Source organism: Muntiacus reevesi, chromosome 17, assembly GCF_963930625.1.
Source record: "Muntiacus reevesi chromosome 17, mMunRee1.1, whole genome shotgun sequence".
Lineage (NCBI taxonomy): Eukaryota > Metazoa > Chordata > Mammalia > Artiodactyla > Cervidae > Muntiacus > Muntiacus reevesi.
In genome coordinates, this window is record NC_089265.1 from 45788910 (window position 1) to 45807019 (window position 18110).

Here is an 18110-nt window from a genome sequence, read left to right on the forward strand (position 1 = left end):
GAGAAGGGGCCAACAGAGGATGAGATGGTTGGATGGCATCACTGACTTGATGGACATGAGTTTGAGTAAGCTCAGGGAGTTGGTGATGGACAGGGAAGCATGGCATGCTGCAGTCCGTGGGATCACGAAGAGTCGGAATGACTGAGCAACTGCACTGAACTGATTTAGTAGGTATAAATAATCACTAGGCTAATAATAATTAGGTTACTGGAAAGGTGAAAAGAAAATACTAAGTATCATGGTAATAGCAACTATAGGAAGCAAATAGCACACCAGGGCCTGGAGGAACAATGGAAAGAGGTTGAAATTAAAACCTAAAAGCATAGAGGAGAGACCTGGGGAGTTGAAACTACTGCAGTGGGGGCAATGCTCAAGTGGTGCTGGTGTCTACAGGGCGAGTGATGAAGCTCGTTCTGCTAATGTTGGGGAAACTGGCAAACTAGTCTCATCCGCAGCTATGGGAAGGCCCTGCAGCTCTTGGGGTGAAGAAGAATTGCTGAAGGGTAAGCATCCACAAGAGGCAAACAGGAAGCCGAGGGAAAAACCAAGTCCCTTCTTAGTATACTCTACTGGCAGCCGATTATGACAGCAGAATATTGAGCCAACTGACAAACCAGAAATGGGTCCTACAGAGTCACAGCCACAGCATCACAATATTAAGTCTAAAGGGGTAAACTGGAAGTTAAGTGACCATGTTGTTGTTGTTTAGTCACTAAGTTGTGTCTGACTCTTTAAGACCTCAAGGACTGCGCCACGCCAGGCTTCCCTGTCCATCACCAACTCCCAGAGTTTGCTCAAATTCATGTCCATTGTATCAGTGATGCTATCTAACCATATCATCCCCTGTCACCTTCTTTTCCTTTTGCCTTTAGTCTTTCCCAGCATCAGGGACTTTTCCAATGAGTCTGGCTCTTTGCATCAGGTGGCCAACGTATTGGAGCTTCAGCATCAGCATTAGTCCTTCCAATGGATATTCAGGGTTGATTTCCTTTAGGATTGACTGGTTTGCTCTCTCTGCAACAATAACTCATAACTGAAAAAATCTCTTACCAAAAACATTGTTCTCTACAACAGGGCATTACATTCTTCAATTTAAAAACCTTGTCGCTCATGTTTAGATTTTGTTTTCTTTGAGTTTTGGACCCTTTGATATTTTTTGCAATACTAGGAACACAGAAGAGAAAAGATCCATCTCATTTGCTCAGTGAGAAACTAAATTCCTTTGAAGGCCTCTTCAAAGGATTGACTTCTATCAAGTACACTTTGAGTTCAATTTTATCAATTGAAGTTTTGAGCTTAATTAACAGATTAAGTTACCTTAGAGGAATAGATTCTTTTTATTTTTTCCTATTTCAGTTTTTTTCTTTCTCTTGAGACAGGGCTAACAAATTTTTTAAGGGCACTTCAAAGACACTTTCACCTCTAATTTACTATCCTTGTTGAAAAATAAAGTTTTTAAATGAAACGTAGAATTGGAGGGGGAAGGTGTACAGTGGAACAAAGAAGAGAAGAAAATATATTAATAGCTTTTTATTTCCACGGATTTTCTGAGAATTTGAGACTATGGACATAAAATGGTTTCTGGACTTCAGAATACAAATACTATTTTTTAAAGTTACAGTAATTCCAGAAATCCTGCCTCAGCGTTCAACTACGAGCTCTAAGGCTTATGGATCTCAGCATTCACTGTATACAACCAAGTTGTTACGCATTAATCAGCTGAGTCTATGATAGCATTCTTTAAGTTTGGAAGTCAGGCAAATCTTAACTTTACTAAAGAAGGTTTTTTGTTTTTTGTTTTTTAAAGGGAAGAAGAAGAAGAAATAGATGAAGAGGAATTGGAAAGATTGAAAGCAGAGTTAGATGAGAAAAGACAAATGATTGCTACTGTCAAATGCAAGCCTTGGAAAATGGAGAAGAAAATTGAAGTTCTCAAGTATGATGCTACTTTTCATAATTAGAAACAGTTTCCTTGTTATTGATTTCCAAAATTCTCTATTTTCTATACATTATAGATAATACTATATGTAGTACATCATTTATATAAAGCACTCATTATATATAATGTTCACGGCCATATATACATAATTAATGTATCAAATGTTAACATATCATACATGTACATACACACATATATATCATACATGTGTACATGTATGATATATATATATCATATATATACATATATGATATATATGATACATATATATATATCACTAGAGAGGCTGGGATAATGATTATAAAAGAAAACAACCATAATTAAATTCATTATTTGGAATCTTACAACCTCTGATCACTTTTAATTATTTGCTCCTTGAACTGAGAATTTCCTTAGTTTAATACATTCATTACTATCTCTCTGAAAAAGATACTATATTTGATTTTTACAAGTTTGTTGGATTGCACACTCTAGTTTCTCTGCAGGGTTCCAGCATCAAACAATGTATTCATGTGACAGCTCTTATTAAAGCACAGGGAGGATGGTAAACCACAGAACAGTAAACGCGATTCCAATTAAGGCTTATGCTAATAGTTATTCCCTGGTAACATGTCAGCAACCTAGTTTCACTCTTATGTTGAGTGTTGATGCACTCAGAGACACATAGATTTATAAACTCCTGATAAAAAAAAGTCAAATGATTATCCCTTTCCTGGGACTGCAAGCGGATTTGCCTCAGAGGATCACACTTTATTTCCTTGCCACAGTGGTTGGGGAAGCGGGGCATGAATAAAAAGGATGTGTCTGTGATAACAACCATGTTTGCATCTCACAGATGTGCTACAGATTACATTTTCCCCACAGAATCAGTTTTATAAACGATGGTAAATTTCCAAAGCTATCCCTCCACAAGTCTATTTAACTAATAACATTAAATGTTTAGTGTATATATAATACAGAGATTAAATAATAAATAAATTAATAGATTAAATAAATAAATACAGAGATTAAATACAGAGTTAAAATTAGAGAAAAATGTTACTGTCTCTGGTGATGAAAAAAGAACTGAAGCAGCTATCAGGGTAATTCACTACTAATCTTGGCTCTGGAAGAGGCTGTGCATTATTTAAAGAAATAGCTTAAACTTCTGGGACCTCAGTTACCCTGTATTCAAAATAAAACAAGATATTCCAGCTTTCCCCTATGATGTGGGAACCTAGGTATCATTTCTAACAGTATTGTTTTGTGGAATAAAGTTTTCCAAGTTCCAAAGAGTGGCCTTCCCAGAAAACTTCTGCAACACCACACAGCTGTAGGCTGGGAACCGCCTATGCTTGTTGATGTACACCAGTCACAAATGAGGCCAAAGATAAGCAGCATTTCTGGTTCCATGAAGCTATTAATGTATATGCATGTGCATATACGTGTGTGCGTGTATGTGTGTTTGTTAAAATGGTTTCCATTCAATGAAGTGATAGTGATGCTAAATAATAGGTTTAAAAAATATCCTTACTTAGCAAAATAGAAGTTTGGCAACCTTATGTTGGTTCCCAAAATACGTCTTAAAATATTGCTGACCATGAAATCCCCAAACCTGGAAATCACAGGTAACTGTATGTGGAAAGTTGTAAAATTATATAGTAACAATATTTTGAACTTTCAAAGTATGGTGTGAAATTGAGTAAAAATGCCAAAAAATATATCCTTCCTTTCCATCTGCATGGAGGTGTAGAAATAGCCCTTATTCTTCCTGTCTGCATTTCCCATATAGAGCAGTGGAGAAGGGATGGGCATCAGGCTTGAGTCTAAATCTCAGATCTTCCATTTAAAAGCTGTGCAAATTTGAATGAACTGTGTAGTCCTCTGACCTCAGGTTTCATTTGAAATTTTACTAATTTACAGGGTTACTGGATTCATAAAGTGGGTTCTTTCATATGAAACACTAATCAGAGTGCCACAATATTGCACAAAGCTGGGAACCACAACTTGTAATTATCATTTTGTCTCAGGGCAGACTCAGTGTTGCCTGATTCCCTGCAGTATAACAGGAGAGATGGGGAGGGTATAGGGCTTGGCAAGACTGGGTGGAAGCATACTTAGCCACAGGCAACCCCAGGAGCCTTGGGGGATGGTGGCACATCCATATAGCAGTCTGGACAGTCTGGCAGGATGGACAACTGATTTTGATGCTCCAAGGAAGAAAAGAGGGTATCTTGACAGTTCAGCAGAATCTATGGTCAGCCACTTCTAGATTTTTCAAAATGTACCCACAAGGTCATCTTGTAGCAGATTCCAGATCCTGGGGCCTTAGGCTGGAGTCCAGGGATTTAGCCATTTTTAGACACAGGGAGAGATAAAGACTGGGATAGAAGGAAGGGCAACACAGGTCCTATTACTAGAGCAGAGGTCAAAAATGGGGAGTCTGCAGCTGAATCTAGATTATAAATGGTTTTTATTTGGCCCAAATGCTTTTTGTTTCTTTTTAAAAATTATGATTAAATATATGTAACATAAAATTCAACATTTTAATCATTTAATAAAAATCATAATTTTTTTCTTTGTTCTTAAATTTCAAAAGTAGATTTCACATTTTAAAATTCAGATATTCATCTTTTCCTTGACAGGAAGACAGTCTGGTCCACATTGCTACATGAAAATAATAACTGGGACTAAGCAATTGCTGTCCCCTACTAACAAGTATTCACTCTTCAGTGTGTGCAGTTCCCAAGCAATCCACATCACTTATTCATGCTCCTTGGCTGGACCTTATAAGCATTCATTTGTTGCCTCCTACACCATGCATCTGGGGAGCACGTTAGGCATGCTACCGAGACAGTGATTCAGAAAGTTGGAGTGAAAGCCAGCTTGCAGAATGGAAGCACAGATTTAGGCCCAGAGAAGAAACAACTGTGGCTTCTCACCTGTCAGCAATGCTCATTGTCTTGTGATGATTCTCCATAGCCAGAAATGGCTCCTGCTTTGTGGCTTTGCGGTATTCTGCACAGCTGGTACCATTGGCCATGATCAGCTTGATTCTCTTGGTTTCGGCCTCTGTGATAAAACTGTTGGTACTACAGTGCCTGACCTATTTCCCTTTGCAGGTTTCTGAATGCTGTATTGAGGTTCTCCCCCAAGGAACCTAATTACATACTAGAATCAATACTTCATAGTATTTATATGTAGGTAAAGTTTTCCCTGGGGCTTCCCTGATGGCTCAGAGATAAAGAATCTGCTTGAGGTGCAGGAGACATGGGTGCAGTCCCTGGGTTGGGAAGATCCTCTAGAGAAGGAAATGGCAACCCACTCCAGTATTGTTACCTGGAAAATCTCATGGAGTCACAAAGAGCTGGACATGACTTAGTGACTAAACAACAACAATAAAAGTTTTCCCTACCCCAATGTTATTAAAACATGGGAGCCGGGCATCTTTCCTCCCACCATTTATTCCTTTCAGAGACTTCAAACTCTGACAGCGTGTGTCAGTGGACTATGTTATTCTTGGAAGTAGCCTCCAGTCATCACTTCTGGCTAAGTCGATGGAATCCAAGACACTAGGCTCAATATAACTGGAACAGATATTTTCATCATAGGTTTGGATCTGTATCTGGGTTCCAAGTCTTCCCATCTGGCTCTGGACTCTGAAAAACTTGTGAAACTTCTAAAACAGATTTTTACAGAGGGTCAGGGTTTTAAGACATGTTTTAGAGTAAAGCCTCAGGAATGGAGGCTTATGGTTCTGAGGATGAATATTGTGGGAGACCCAGGTACAGTTCTCATAAGCCATACTTCATCTTGGGACTCTCAAAAATTTTTGGAGATGGTCTTGTCCATCTCCAAACCCTCATGGTCATCATTGTCAATAACTAATTATTTCTAAATCAAAGAGCTGGAATTCAGATTTTGACTTCAGATTGTGGAGCTCCCTGATTTTTTTAATCAAAAGCTTTAAAATTCTGTTACTATAATTACCGGAGCCATTGAAAGCTTTGAACATAGAGATGACATGTTCAAAGTGGTATTTCAAAAGAAACTTAAAATGCAAAGTCATTCCTATTGTACAGATGAGAAAACTTTACAGAGGTAAGGTAGCCTCACACAGCTAATAACTATTAAGGTAAACATTCAAATACAGTTTTCTTCATTTGCAAAACCTCATAATTTTCCTACTGTCATACTATTTCTCATTTGAACCATGTTTTCCAGCAAAATAAAGAGTCTTCCCTAGACACTCTGGTAGACTTGCTCACTTTGCTTCAGGCCCCTCTCCATTTGTCTGCAGCCTATGCTTCTTTCAACTGAGTTCTATCCCCTTCATGAATTATTGTCTCCCTGTGGTCTTTTTTCTGCCAAATCCTATAGAAAGAGAACTCAGATAGTCTCTCTATTACTCATTTGGCTCTGTTGTTATGCTGCATTATATTGCATTTTAAAATTGTATATAAATCTCTTTTCCTTTAGAATAGATTGTGAGCTCCTAAGAATATGACAGGGGTCTGACAGCTCTTTATTTCTTCAGGGTCTAGCTTGTGCTCTGTACATCATAAGCATTCAATTACTGTTTCTGAGTATCACTGTTCATGGTGACTTCTTTTGTTTTTGGACACTCATTCCTAAACCAAGAGAATCATTAACATAACTGAGACCTATTAAAGGCCTAGGTAAATGTGTGAGTAAAAGACAGGAATGTGCTGAAACTTTGATTCATAGTGTTTGCCAATTTCCATGGTGTAAATATTCCCACTATGATTAATTTCAAGCTACTAACAGTTTAAGAACCAGCTCACAAAAGTCATGAAAATTTAACAGTCAGTGGCTGAGTCAGCTGTAGCACCTCAATGGGGGGATCTAGTGATGCCCTTTGATTAAGCTTATATTAGAGAGATCTTAATCTGGGGCAGTTAAGAGCAGAAGCTAAAGAATAGAACCTATTTATTATGATAGAGCATACTTCCTTTATTTAAATTCTAATCAACAATGAAATGCTTAAATTAGGACTACCTGTAAGAAAAAAAAAATTACAATTTCAGGACTCTAAAGTTCAAAGTGCTGTCAACTGATGATAAAAAAACAAAAAGTCCCCCGTACAACCCCAAAGTTCCAAGTTATACTTTATTTGGGGACTTTACTGAGTACTATAGTCTGGGAGACAGCTTCTCAGATAGGTCTGAGGAACTATACCAGAGTTTATGGAGGAGCCAGCATGTATAGGAGTTTTTGCTGAAAACAAACAAAAAATGTGGTCAAACATGAGAAGATCACCGCTAATCACAGAAAAACAGACATCTCACTTGAATGATTTTAGTGCTTTTTTATGTATGGGAAGATGCAAGAGTCCAGGCTCACTGAAATTATTTCTTAGATATGCATCTTAACTATCTAGGGTCAGTGTTCAGTTTTTCTCCACCTGAAGTTCCCTTAGGTTCAAAGGTAGGAGGTGACTGCAGTGACTGATGGCTTGATAGCAGGCAGCATTCTTTGTTCACTAGAGTGACAGCAGTTTTTTTTTTTTTTTTGTCCGCGGTGCATTAGTAACTTCTTATCCTACTTATTTTATCTTATCACCATGCTAAATTTCTTTTTTAAGCATATTTAGAGATTTTCAATCTTTCTTTCTTCTTTCCTCCTATTCTGCTCTTTTCAAAATTCATTTTAAAGAGGAAAAGATTTTATTCAAGAGTATTCAGTTCTTGATTGATTTCAGAAATCATTTACCTTAGAGTTCACCTGCCACAATTGTCTGTCTCATCATTTTCATGGTTTTAGAAGGAACCTTTCCATATTAAATAAGAACAGTGTCCCCAACAAGTCTTTCTGTCTTGGGATTTAGACTGTTAATATTTGCTGTTTTATTGTGAGTCCTTAGAAAATTATTGTGGTTATTTTAATAATGCTTTTCTAATAATATTTTGGAATTCTCCCTTGAAGGATATTGAAAGGAACCAAATGAGAAAGTGACTTTTTTTGCTTGGGACTTGTATGTTCTGGAAACTTTTTCAATTGTTAAAAAAGTAGTTCTGAATTATTTGAGAGAAACATACTTTTGTCTACCAAGAATTCTCTTTCTTTATTTGTTTCATGACTCATTGAATTTTTTTTATCCATATTGTACCATTTTACCATGGTTGCCTGGAGATGTTATGTTCTTCATCTTGGTTTGGCAAGCTTTTCAGGTGGCACATGGACCTGTATACATGCTCCTATATCTTTTGGAGAGCTGTGGAGGAATTTATGACTGTTCTATCTCAAAATCATACAGGCTAGTTAAATCAGCCTGAGATTCTGCCCATATGGCTGGTGGAAGTATATTAGTCAATGAAAAAAATGGGTTAAAAATGCTAATATTCAAGGATGCTTACCAAGATTCTTGGCAATCTTATTTGCTACCTTCCATGAACATTTGCTTATCCAGAATTCAAATAATCCTACAGTTTAAAGAAACAGGGATTTTTTAAATGGCACACTATAATATAATAATTATAATAAAAATAAATGTTAGCAACAAAGAAATTCCAAAGTTTTCTTTTAGATAGGTGACATATCATTGTTTTCATCTTCTTCTTAATTGCATTTCATTGTACACTACTTTCTCATTGTATTATCAGTCCGTGTATTGTATACGGTAAGACACACTGAGTTAGTTTTTCCAGCTTACCAAATAACATAGCCTCCCAAAATTTTTGATAAATAGCAATTTACCTAACTTGCACTCCTTAGAATTTTAGCTGTCAGTGATAGCCAATTTTCACAACTTGTTCTTAGACTGTCCATAAATACATGATCTTTGGAAACTGATTAAAAGGAGAAATTCATTGACTATGACTTAAAATTTTTAGGAATGCTATTAAATATATTTGATGTAATACATTAACAGTAAAAAGAAAGCAACTCTGCACATGACAAGCACAAAATAAACTTAATTTGAGAAATGTGTCCTTGTTGTTTTGGGAAAGTATGATACAGATATCAGATAAGATACTAATTATGAAGATAGCCCTTAACTTTTTCAGGTTTATAATAAAAGAGAATAACTAAGGCATTTTGAAAATGCTTTTATCTATATAACCAAGAAATGGCAGGTAGACCATTACTTCAGGGGACTTATATAAGCTTGTTGCTATAGAACAAAAACGGTTACATTTTGTTAAAATGCATATACTAGAAGTAAATTCAGAGAACAGTATACTAGAATATCATAAAAAATAAGATGAGCTGAAGAAAGGGGAATAGTCTTTCATATTCAATATATTATGTCGAAGATGTCCTGATTTTAGAAACTTTTAAATTAAATATAAATTATTTCTTTCAAATAGTCCTGTTAATTATGCTTTTGTAATATATGTACACACATGTGTATGCATATGCTACTGAACATATACATACATATTCACATTCAAATATCTATAAGAGATACATGATTCTTTGGATGAATTAATTTTTATATTTTATGCATACTATTATAGTGTTTCTTGGCCAGTGGTTGGTCATATGGGTGAGGAAAGCTTAGAAGGAAGGCTATGGGAGGAGACTGTGAAATAGTAAGACTCCAAGTCAGTTCAGCAGAAAGATTAATTCACATCGGAATATACTATGCTCTGTGGATGACCTTGCATAAGTTGTGTTGACAGATGCTCAGGAGAGACCTAGATCTAAGTGTATCTTGTAGCAAGCAATTTACCAGGTAGTCTTCATTATTTGTAGAGTTTACTGAACTGCCGTCATTTAAAGTTTCTTGCCCACTCTTGGATCAAAAGGCAGAACACACTGTTCTAACAGAAAACTAAGGCTTTCTGGCATTCCTAAATATCATCACACAAAATTTTGAAAAAAAATATTTCACAATACTTAGAAATGTTGACCAGGGACTAAATATGAACACACAGGTGTTGTGCAGAAATATTTTACCAAAACTTTCAAAACAGAATGGTTCCTCTCATTCTGAGGCAGTGCCCTGTGAAACCGTCTGTTTCACAGTATTCAGAATTCATTAAACATGCTTCATTAGAATGCATATAAACCAACCAAGCGAAATTAGCACAGTCTGTCTACAATCCCTGAATGTTAGTATATCTAAGAATATGAGATTGTACTTGAGATTCATGGTGGAAATATCTCCTTTGTTGAGGAAATTTCTGCAAATTTATGCCTGAAATGCCTTTCTCTGCCTACTCAAGTCTATAAGCCCTTTAATGTCCTGTTTAGTTCTTATCTCATCTACAATGTCTTCAACAAGCTCTCAAGCCTCCACTGCCCTCTCCCTTTTCACTTCAAGGATGTCTAGCACTGTTGTATAACAGTTTTATGGGCCTATATCTCATTTTTTGTTAATGGGATTTACGCTTCAGGAAGGAATCTCCATGTTTCTTTTAGTTTTTTGAACCACTTAAGTCTGCTAAAAACATAAAACACTCTCAATGAATACTTAGAAAAAAATGGCTAACTAGAAAGGAGAATGAAAAATTATAGAAATAAATTTCCTTGTTGATCAGAATTTCACATAGGCCCTTCTTACATCTATGTGTAGAAATCTACATTTTCAGTGCTATTTCTACCTAACTGTGAGTATAATTTTCCCACAACGAAGGTAGGGAGAGGATACACTGCTATTTTGAAAATCTTTGGGGTTAAGAATAGTCAAGATAAGATTTTAGATTTCACTTTTCTTATTACTCTTGAGCTCTTGATTTTAAGATCCATTTGTGTCTTTAAGGACTTGTTCTCCTTAAATCTCATTTCTGCCCCAAAGTCAAAGCAATAGCAATATACTGGGATATACCTAGCTGTCTTAGGTATATGACCCAGAACTCTGCAGCCCACGTAATGCCACCCCTACTTTCAAATTTCAGTGCTGCTAATTGCATGCTCATTGATTCATTAAAACAAGACAAAAACAAAAATAAAACAAAAAAATCCTTGATATAGAGCTTAATAAGATCTGGAGAGATATATATAAAGTTACTGTTATAGATTGTTTTAGATGGAAAAAGAATTCTTTTTAGCAACTTATTTGCACATCATCTCTGCCTACAATTTACAAATCTTAGAATTTTTTGGTGTCCTCATAAAGCAGAAAACTAGTTTATGTTGTGACCAATATCTAAAACTCAGCACAAACTTTTAGCTCCTGGGAAAATCTATATTGTCTTCTTTCTCCTCTCTCTACTATTATAATAAAAAGGACTGCTGTTAAACAGAAACTGATTTTTAAATTAATCAGGTAGAACAGAACTAGGAAAACATTTAATCAGCAAGTAGAAAGAGGATCTAGTGTTCTTTCTTTCTTTATTAAACTACTAAAGCCCAGCTATGTTGTTTCTCCCTTGATTCATCTAAAATTACTCTGAGATGCCTGACTGACCTCTAGGGTACAACTAAATTATGTTTGAGTTTTTAATTGACATTTAAGCCAGTCATCAAAATTAGCATTGTTCTATACTCCCAGGGAGCAAAGAAATTATCTTAGTTCTGAAGAATTTCTATGGGTAGTAACTTTGAACTTAATACAGATTTGACCTACCCAAGCTTTGCTTTAGTTTTTTACCAATACCAGCAGCTGGCTTTGATGTATTCTTTTTTTATTGAATTTTATTTTATTAGTTGGAGGCCAATTACTTCACAACATTTCAGTGGGTTTTGTCATACATTGACACGAATCAGCCATAGAGTTACATGTATTCCCCATCCCGATCCCCCCTCCCACCTCCCTCTCCACCCGACTCCTCTGGGTCCTCCCAGTGCACCAGGCCTGAGCACTCGTCTCATGCATTTGATGTATTCTTGCCTAGAGAATCCCGTGGACAGAGGAGTCTGGTGGGCTGCTGTCCATGGGGTCACACAGAAACGGACGTGACTGAAGGACTTAGCATGCATGCATGCATTGGAGAAGCAAATGGCAGCCCACTCCAGTATTCCTGCCTGGAGAATCCCAGGGACAGAGGAGCCTCGGCTGCCGTCTATGGGGTTGCACAGAGGTGGATATGACTGAAGCGACTTAGCAGCAGCAGCAGCATGAATGTCATCAGAGCTGGTGAAAACAGATCATTGTAATGTTTATTGCTGATGAAATGTTTAGAGGTGTTAATGATCTCTCTTTCTCTCTCTCTCTAATATATATATAAAATCTGTGAAACCTGTGAAGGGATGCTATTAAAAGGAGGCAGACCAAAATAAGCCACACATATAGGCTAAGAGGTTATATGAATATTCTGCCAACATTTTTGGTGTTCTTTGTTGCTTGTTTTCAGATTGTTTCAGAAATTTTTAGTCAGTTTCCTTTAGGGATACAAGATAGAGTGAGCTAGTTATTTTTCAAGATAAAGTTATTCACCAAAATAAATTTATCAAGTTTCAAAATATGTAGAGTATTGTCAATGCCAGGGTACACCAAAATAATCATATTTGATATAATAACTTTTTAGCCCAACACTCCAGCAACTTTTTGGACATATAAAAATCTCTTAAGTTTACTAGTCTCAACAAATAAAATTTGGTTTAGTTCTGAATTTGATCCTCAACTTGTTTACATTGGAATCATTTAGGGACCTTGGAAAGTATTGTTGCCTATGTCCCATCCTTAGAGATTGTGACTTAAGTGGACTGGGGATGGGGACACTTGACCTTTGGAATTTTTGAAAGATCCCACAGTTATCCCACAGCAGACTATCATCTAGTCTTGGAGGTGTTCATTCATTCAAACAGCATTTGTTGAAACTTACTTCTATGCCAGGTGCTATATTAAATATTGGGAAATTAGAAATTGAGACAGTGGACCTTGCTCTCAGGAAATCCCAGTGCAGCGGTGAAAGTGGATCATGGGTTAACTTTAACATGCGGTGTAATTACTACATAAAGGGCAGAGGTTAAATCACCCTGACATGTGGCTGGATGTAAGTGTTAGAAGGGAAAACCAGGAAGGAGCTTATGCAGGAGCTGTAGTATGGACCTGGCTGTGGAACTGAAAATGAAAAGGAAGAAATCATGTGGTGAAGAGGGGAAGGGCATTCCAGAAAGAGGAAGCAGCTTGTATAAATGCGTTAGAAAACAAGTTATTAATACATCCAGCCTCTCATTTGGTTTTCCTCTAATTCATCTTGCAAATCATTCTTGCAACATTTTTCGGATAGCACATTATACTGCACGTATCAGTGTCCTGCTAAAAAAATGCTTGTGGTCCTTATTAACATCGGAATGAATTCTGCACTGCTTAACCTGGCATTGGGCATGCCGACTCCTCCTTGAAGCACTTAGACTGTTTTCTTCATCACCCATCTGAAGGCCCCAGATATATTTCCATCTCTGCACCATTGTTCACACCAGTTCCTTGCGCTATAACATCCTTCCAGCAACCTTGACTATGTATCTGAATCCTCCTTTTGTTCAAGTTTCCTTCTAACCAGCCTACTCTTTCATCTGAATTTTTCTAGCCCTTAATTTTACGATTTACTCATTTGGTAGCAATTAGATGATTCCCTGAATATTTATCTATGTCTTAGCTTTCTAATGAAATTAGAAATGCCTTGCGGAAAAGCACAGACCACATTCTTTTTTTCCTTCATATGGCACACACAGTGCCTTGAAACAAATAAAAACCTGTATTTTATTATTGTAAATCTTATTACTATAAACAAAACTGCATGACAATATTATACATTTAGAAGATAGAGGAGCTAATTATTTGCATAATTGCCCAGTGTTTGGCCATTGGCACAGATAATTTTTACAGAGTTGTAAAGATAGTGTACATGCGTGCTCAGTTGCTGAATCATGTCAGAATCGTTCTTTATTCTGGAGTTTTATTGAGTGTATTATATACACTTCCCCAGAAAAATAATAAATATTTTTGAATGCTAATCAAAAGTACCGTATACCCCTGGTATACCAAGAAACTGTTTTGTTTATGCTGTCTCACCTTTTATATGTCCTTATGCCAATCCCATGAGGTAAGTAATGACGTTATTCTGAGGAAGCTGGAGATACAGTTCCTAGCTGTGCTGTGCCACTTATTCTGGGTAAATTTGGACACCTCTTTTACTGACCTAATCCTCAGTTTCCCCATCTCTGTGATGGGGATAACAATAGTTCCCACCTTGCAGGATTTGGTGGAGATTAAATGAGATGATGGATGTAAACTGCCTGGCTTATGGCAGACATTCAGTACATTAACTGTCACTGCTGTGACTTTTCCCTGGTCATATTTTATAGGCGAAAAAGCTTGGGATCAACAATAGCTCCTCAAAAGCACACGGCTGATTTTAATATGTGACAGAGCCAGGACTCAAATCTGTGTCTCAGTTATAAGATAGAGATCACAGAATTGAATAGAAATGTGGTCCTAGTCAAGGGAGTGTGTGTGTTAGTTGCTTAATCGTGTTCAACTCGTTGTGACCTCATGGACAGTAGCCCATATTATTTTCCAGGTGAGAATACTGGAGTCGGTAGCCATTCCCTTCTCCAGGGAATCTTCTAACTCAGGGATCAAACCAAGGTCTCCTGCACTGCAGGCAGATTCTTTACTGCCTGAGCCACAGGGAAGCTCTTTTTGTCTCCTATCACAGACTCCCCAGCTGTCCAAGCGTCCTGTACTCTGCAATATCACAGCAAGGCAGGAGCAGGACTTGGGCTGGCACCTAGCACTGCGCTTCTCCCAGGAGCATTGTATCCGGGGCTTCTGAAAGCGGACACCTGGGCCCCCTCATCAGGTCAGATGTAAGGCTGAATTCTCTCCTGCTCCTTTGGTAATAAGGTGAATTCCCACTATACTCATATCTCATTATGGTCACAGTGTAAGGGGAAATGGACCGGTTTTCCGCAACTGCCTGGAAGTATCTAGTCCTCAACTTTTTACTTATTTGGAGAGTCAGCACAAAATTGGTCAGCCTTATTAGTTCCATTGCTGTTAATGATAGTTACTGTTTCTGGTGATCTTCCTGTTTTCCATGGGCACACTACATACATTTTCACAAAACACATCATAGACATTCTTTCCTATAAAGCATAAACAATCCTTGGGATAGATATTACTATTTCTATTTTAAAGATGAAGCAGCTGAATATCTTACCCATTATGACTACTGTCACCAGCATCTTTGTTTTAAAAGCACATGTTTTGATCATCAGTTCCAGTATTAGGATGATTTAAAATAATTCTGCCAGTCTAATTATGGAGTTATATTATCTAAGAAGGTCTATAATCCTTATTTTCAATTTCTGTACATTAGACTATCTTCTTATCTCCTCAATTTTCTTTCAATTACTCAGTAATATTTTAGGGAATGTTAAAGGTCTAAGTTTTAGTCAATTTAAATTGATCAGTGTGTGTATGTGTGTGTGTGTGTGTGTGTGTGTTTTAATGGTGGTGCTTATTAGAAAAAGACTTCATTCTTCTGGTTGCTTTATTGGGAAGTAGTGTTCATGAGCGCCAGTTTTGATGGCAGTTGGCTTAAAGACCAGTTTTGAAATGTCTTTCATTTACTTGAGCAATAAATGGGTTGCTCAATGATACCATCAAACTGAAAACAAGAGGAAAGAAAAGTCAACTTAACCTAACCCAAATGAGGAGCACGTTTCCTGGGATGAGAATGTGTCAAAGGCTGCATAGCATGTCCTAACTCCCTTGTGGAATCAGGGTTGTATCACGTGTTAAGGGTAAATTATCTATTTTGTAAGTTAGGCCAAAGTGTGCTCCTTCAACTAACTGTGAAAGCCTTCTTGAATGCCCATGAAACTTTATTATTCTAATTACCAACAAAAGGGGTTGATAAATGAATGATGAAGCCAGGTATTATTGTCATTAAATAGACCTTGCTCAATTATTTATCCCTGGATCTGGGGTTACAGCTCAGAGAGCTGAGCATATTGTACCAGGGCTTTGAGCTCTGAGACATGGAGACTGGATTACAGACTTGGCAGGCAGCTTTTGTTGAATGCAGTTCAAGGAGATGACACACATTTTTCAGTCAGATATTTGGTTGGTTTGAGGCTAGTAGGTGTTCAGAATTTATCCCCAAAAGCCTATTTCATGTTAGCCGTGAAAAATGGCTAGAAAAATCCCTTTAAATTATTCAGAACAATACAAATGGATAAGAAAATAGATTCATTACAAGAAAAATATAATTTTTTTTTTTTTTTTTTGTCATTTGGTTTTCAAAGACTCTGCTGTTTGTCTTCCTACATTCTGGCATCTGTTATGGCTACTTTAGTGTCATAAGTATCACTCAGTGTTTATCTCCATATTGGATATTTTCTTTTTGTATCTTGTTTCTAATAGCACAGTTAGAAGATATTGTCTTCTGGTTAAGAAATCTGCTACCAGGAAGGATGGGATTGGGTGATGCTAGTTTCTTCCATCCTAAAATCATGCCAGCTTATTGTAAAGGTCAGCCCTGAAAATAATATAAAAATTTGTTTTTTCTCTGAGCTCTTCCACCTCAATTTCCCCTCTTCTGTGCTCAAAAGAAGCAAGATGCTTATACCCCAAGTGCATCAGATTAAGGCGATCAAGAATCTGTTCTTGCTTAACAATTCTTCTCTGCCCACTACCCCTGGTAGGTATTTGGGCCTGGTGGGCAGTGGGGAGCCGGAGGAGCTAGAATGGCTGGCCAAGGAGCCCTTAGGTGTGAAACTATGAAACTTGGGGAAGACCTCTTGGAGATAGAGGATGGGTGGGGTACTGTGCTGTGCTTAGTCACTACTCGTGACTGACTCTTTGGAACCCCATAGCCTGTGGCCCGCCAGGCTCCCCTGTCCATGGGGGATTCTCCAGGCAAGAATACTGGAGTGGCTTGCCATGCCCTTCTCCAGGGGAACTTCCCAATCCAGGAAAAGAACCTGGGTCTCCTGCATTGCAGGCGACTTCTTTATCAGCTGAGCTACAGGGAAAAAAAAGTTCATATTTGCAATTATATGGAATGAAGTGAAGTCCAGACTTTTGCTTGAAAACTCAGGATGTGTATGTATGTTGAGGGTGGGGTAGGGTAGCACTGGAAGAGAAATATGAAACTACATCTAGCACAAGGGAGAATTTGGTGATTTAAGAGACAAAAAATAAAAACGGGTTTAGATCATTCAAAGGAGAAGTATGTCTGTAATAACTGATTTAAAAACTCTTATGAAAGCCATGTAAGTAAGTTTCTGTATTTTATAATTTAATTTACAATTAATTTTTTGGTGACTTCAATTTGGTTATAACCTTGACTTTCCTGTCTCTTAAGTTTTGCTAGTTTACTGTTCCTGTAACATAATTATCAGCTCACAAAATTTAAAACCTATGGTGTAGAATAGCTATTTCTTTACACTTCTGATTGCTTAGAGCAGTCTGGTTTTCTAATTGCCCACTCAAGTAGAAAGCAATATAATTCTAATAGGCCAAACTGATGTTCTTTAATTATATCCTAAATATCAAGAGCTGTGGATATGTCTGTAAAGTGGTCACTTTATTATATTTGAAAAACAAATTTTGATTTTACTACTAAGAAGAATTTTTGGTTCTCCATTTATATATTTTTATTATAATAGAGAATGATGTGATAATTCCTACATGTACTTGGTCTTAAGAATTTCAAAATTCTTGATGCCAAATAATTGTTATAACATGATGAACGGGTTCCTAAAAATCACCACACCTTGAAGATTGGGTAATGAAAACTACAGGGCTTACAAAATAATGGGAATGGGGCATAATATTCAGGAACATCATAGAAAACATATTTTAAAAAGAGAAATTTAAGAAAATGGCAGCAATATTTTACACATGTTAAATGGCTGAGAAGTGCATAAATACTGCAATAAATATGGCTATTTGCCTTTAAAAAGATCTGAAGTTTGCTTGTGGAAATGGTAAGACTGCAGTTTGTGAGTTATTGTAAAGCCTGGTAAGGAGGGTCATTGTAAGTCAGCTCTGAATGGATGTGGCTTTTCTGACACATGGGGTGTCATGAAGTAGCTGATTGATGAAGTGTGTGCATTTTGTGTATACCCTTCTAGGTTAAGGTGGATGTGATTTTTCTTTTCTTTTTTTTTTGCATTCACTTAGTGTTTCTTGTAGATAAAAATCACACATAAGCAAACACAAAGTTTGTGTTATGTTCAGGTTGTTCCATAGTACAACAATCATGTGAGAACAGATTCTTGGTTTCAAAACAAGTGTTACAGTGGAACTGACAGTGTAGCAAAGCCT

General features: G+C 37.0%; 1 protein-coding gene across 1 annotated transcript in view; it reads left to right on the top strand.

Annotated features, from left to right (window-relative positions):
* TMC1 (transmembrane channel like 1) overlaps positions 1–18110 on the top strand; it is a 136544-nt gene that overhangs the window by 43301 nt on the left and 75133 nt on the right. Inside the window, exon 4 of the mRNA XM_065907857.1 lies at positions 1808–1936. Within this exon, the coding sequence (XP_065763929.1) occupies positions 1808–1936 (129 nt within the window). The remainder of the gene's footprint in view (positions 1–1807; positions 1937–18110) is intronic.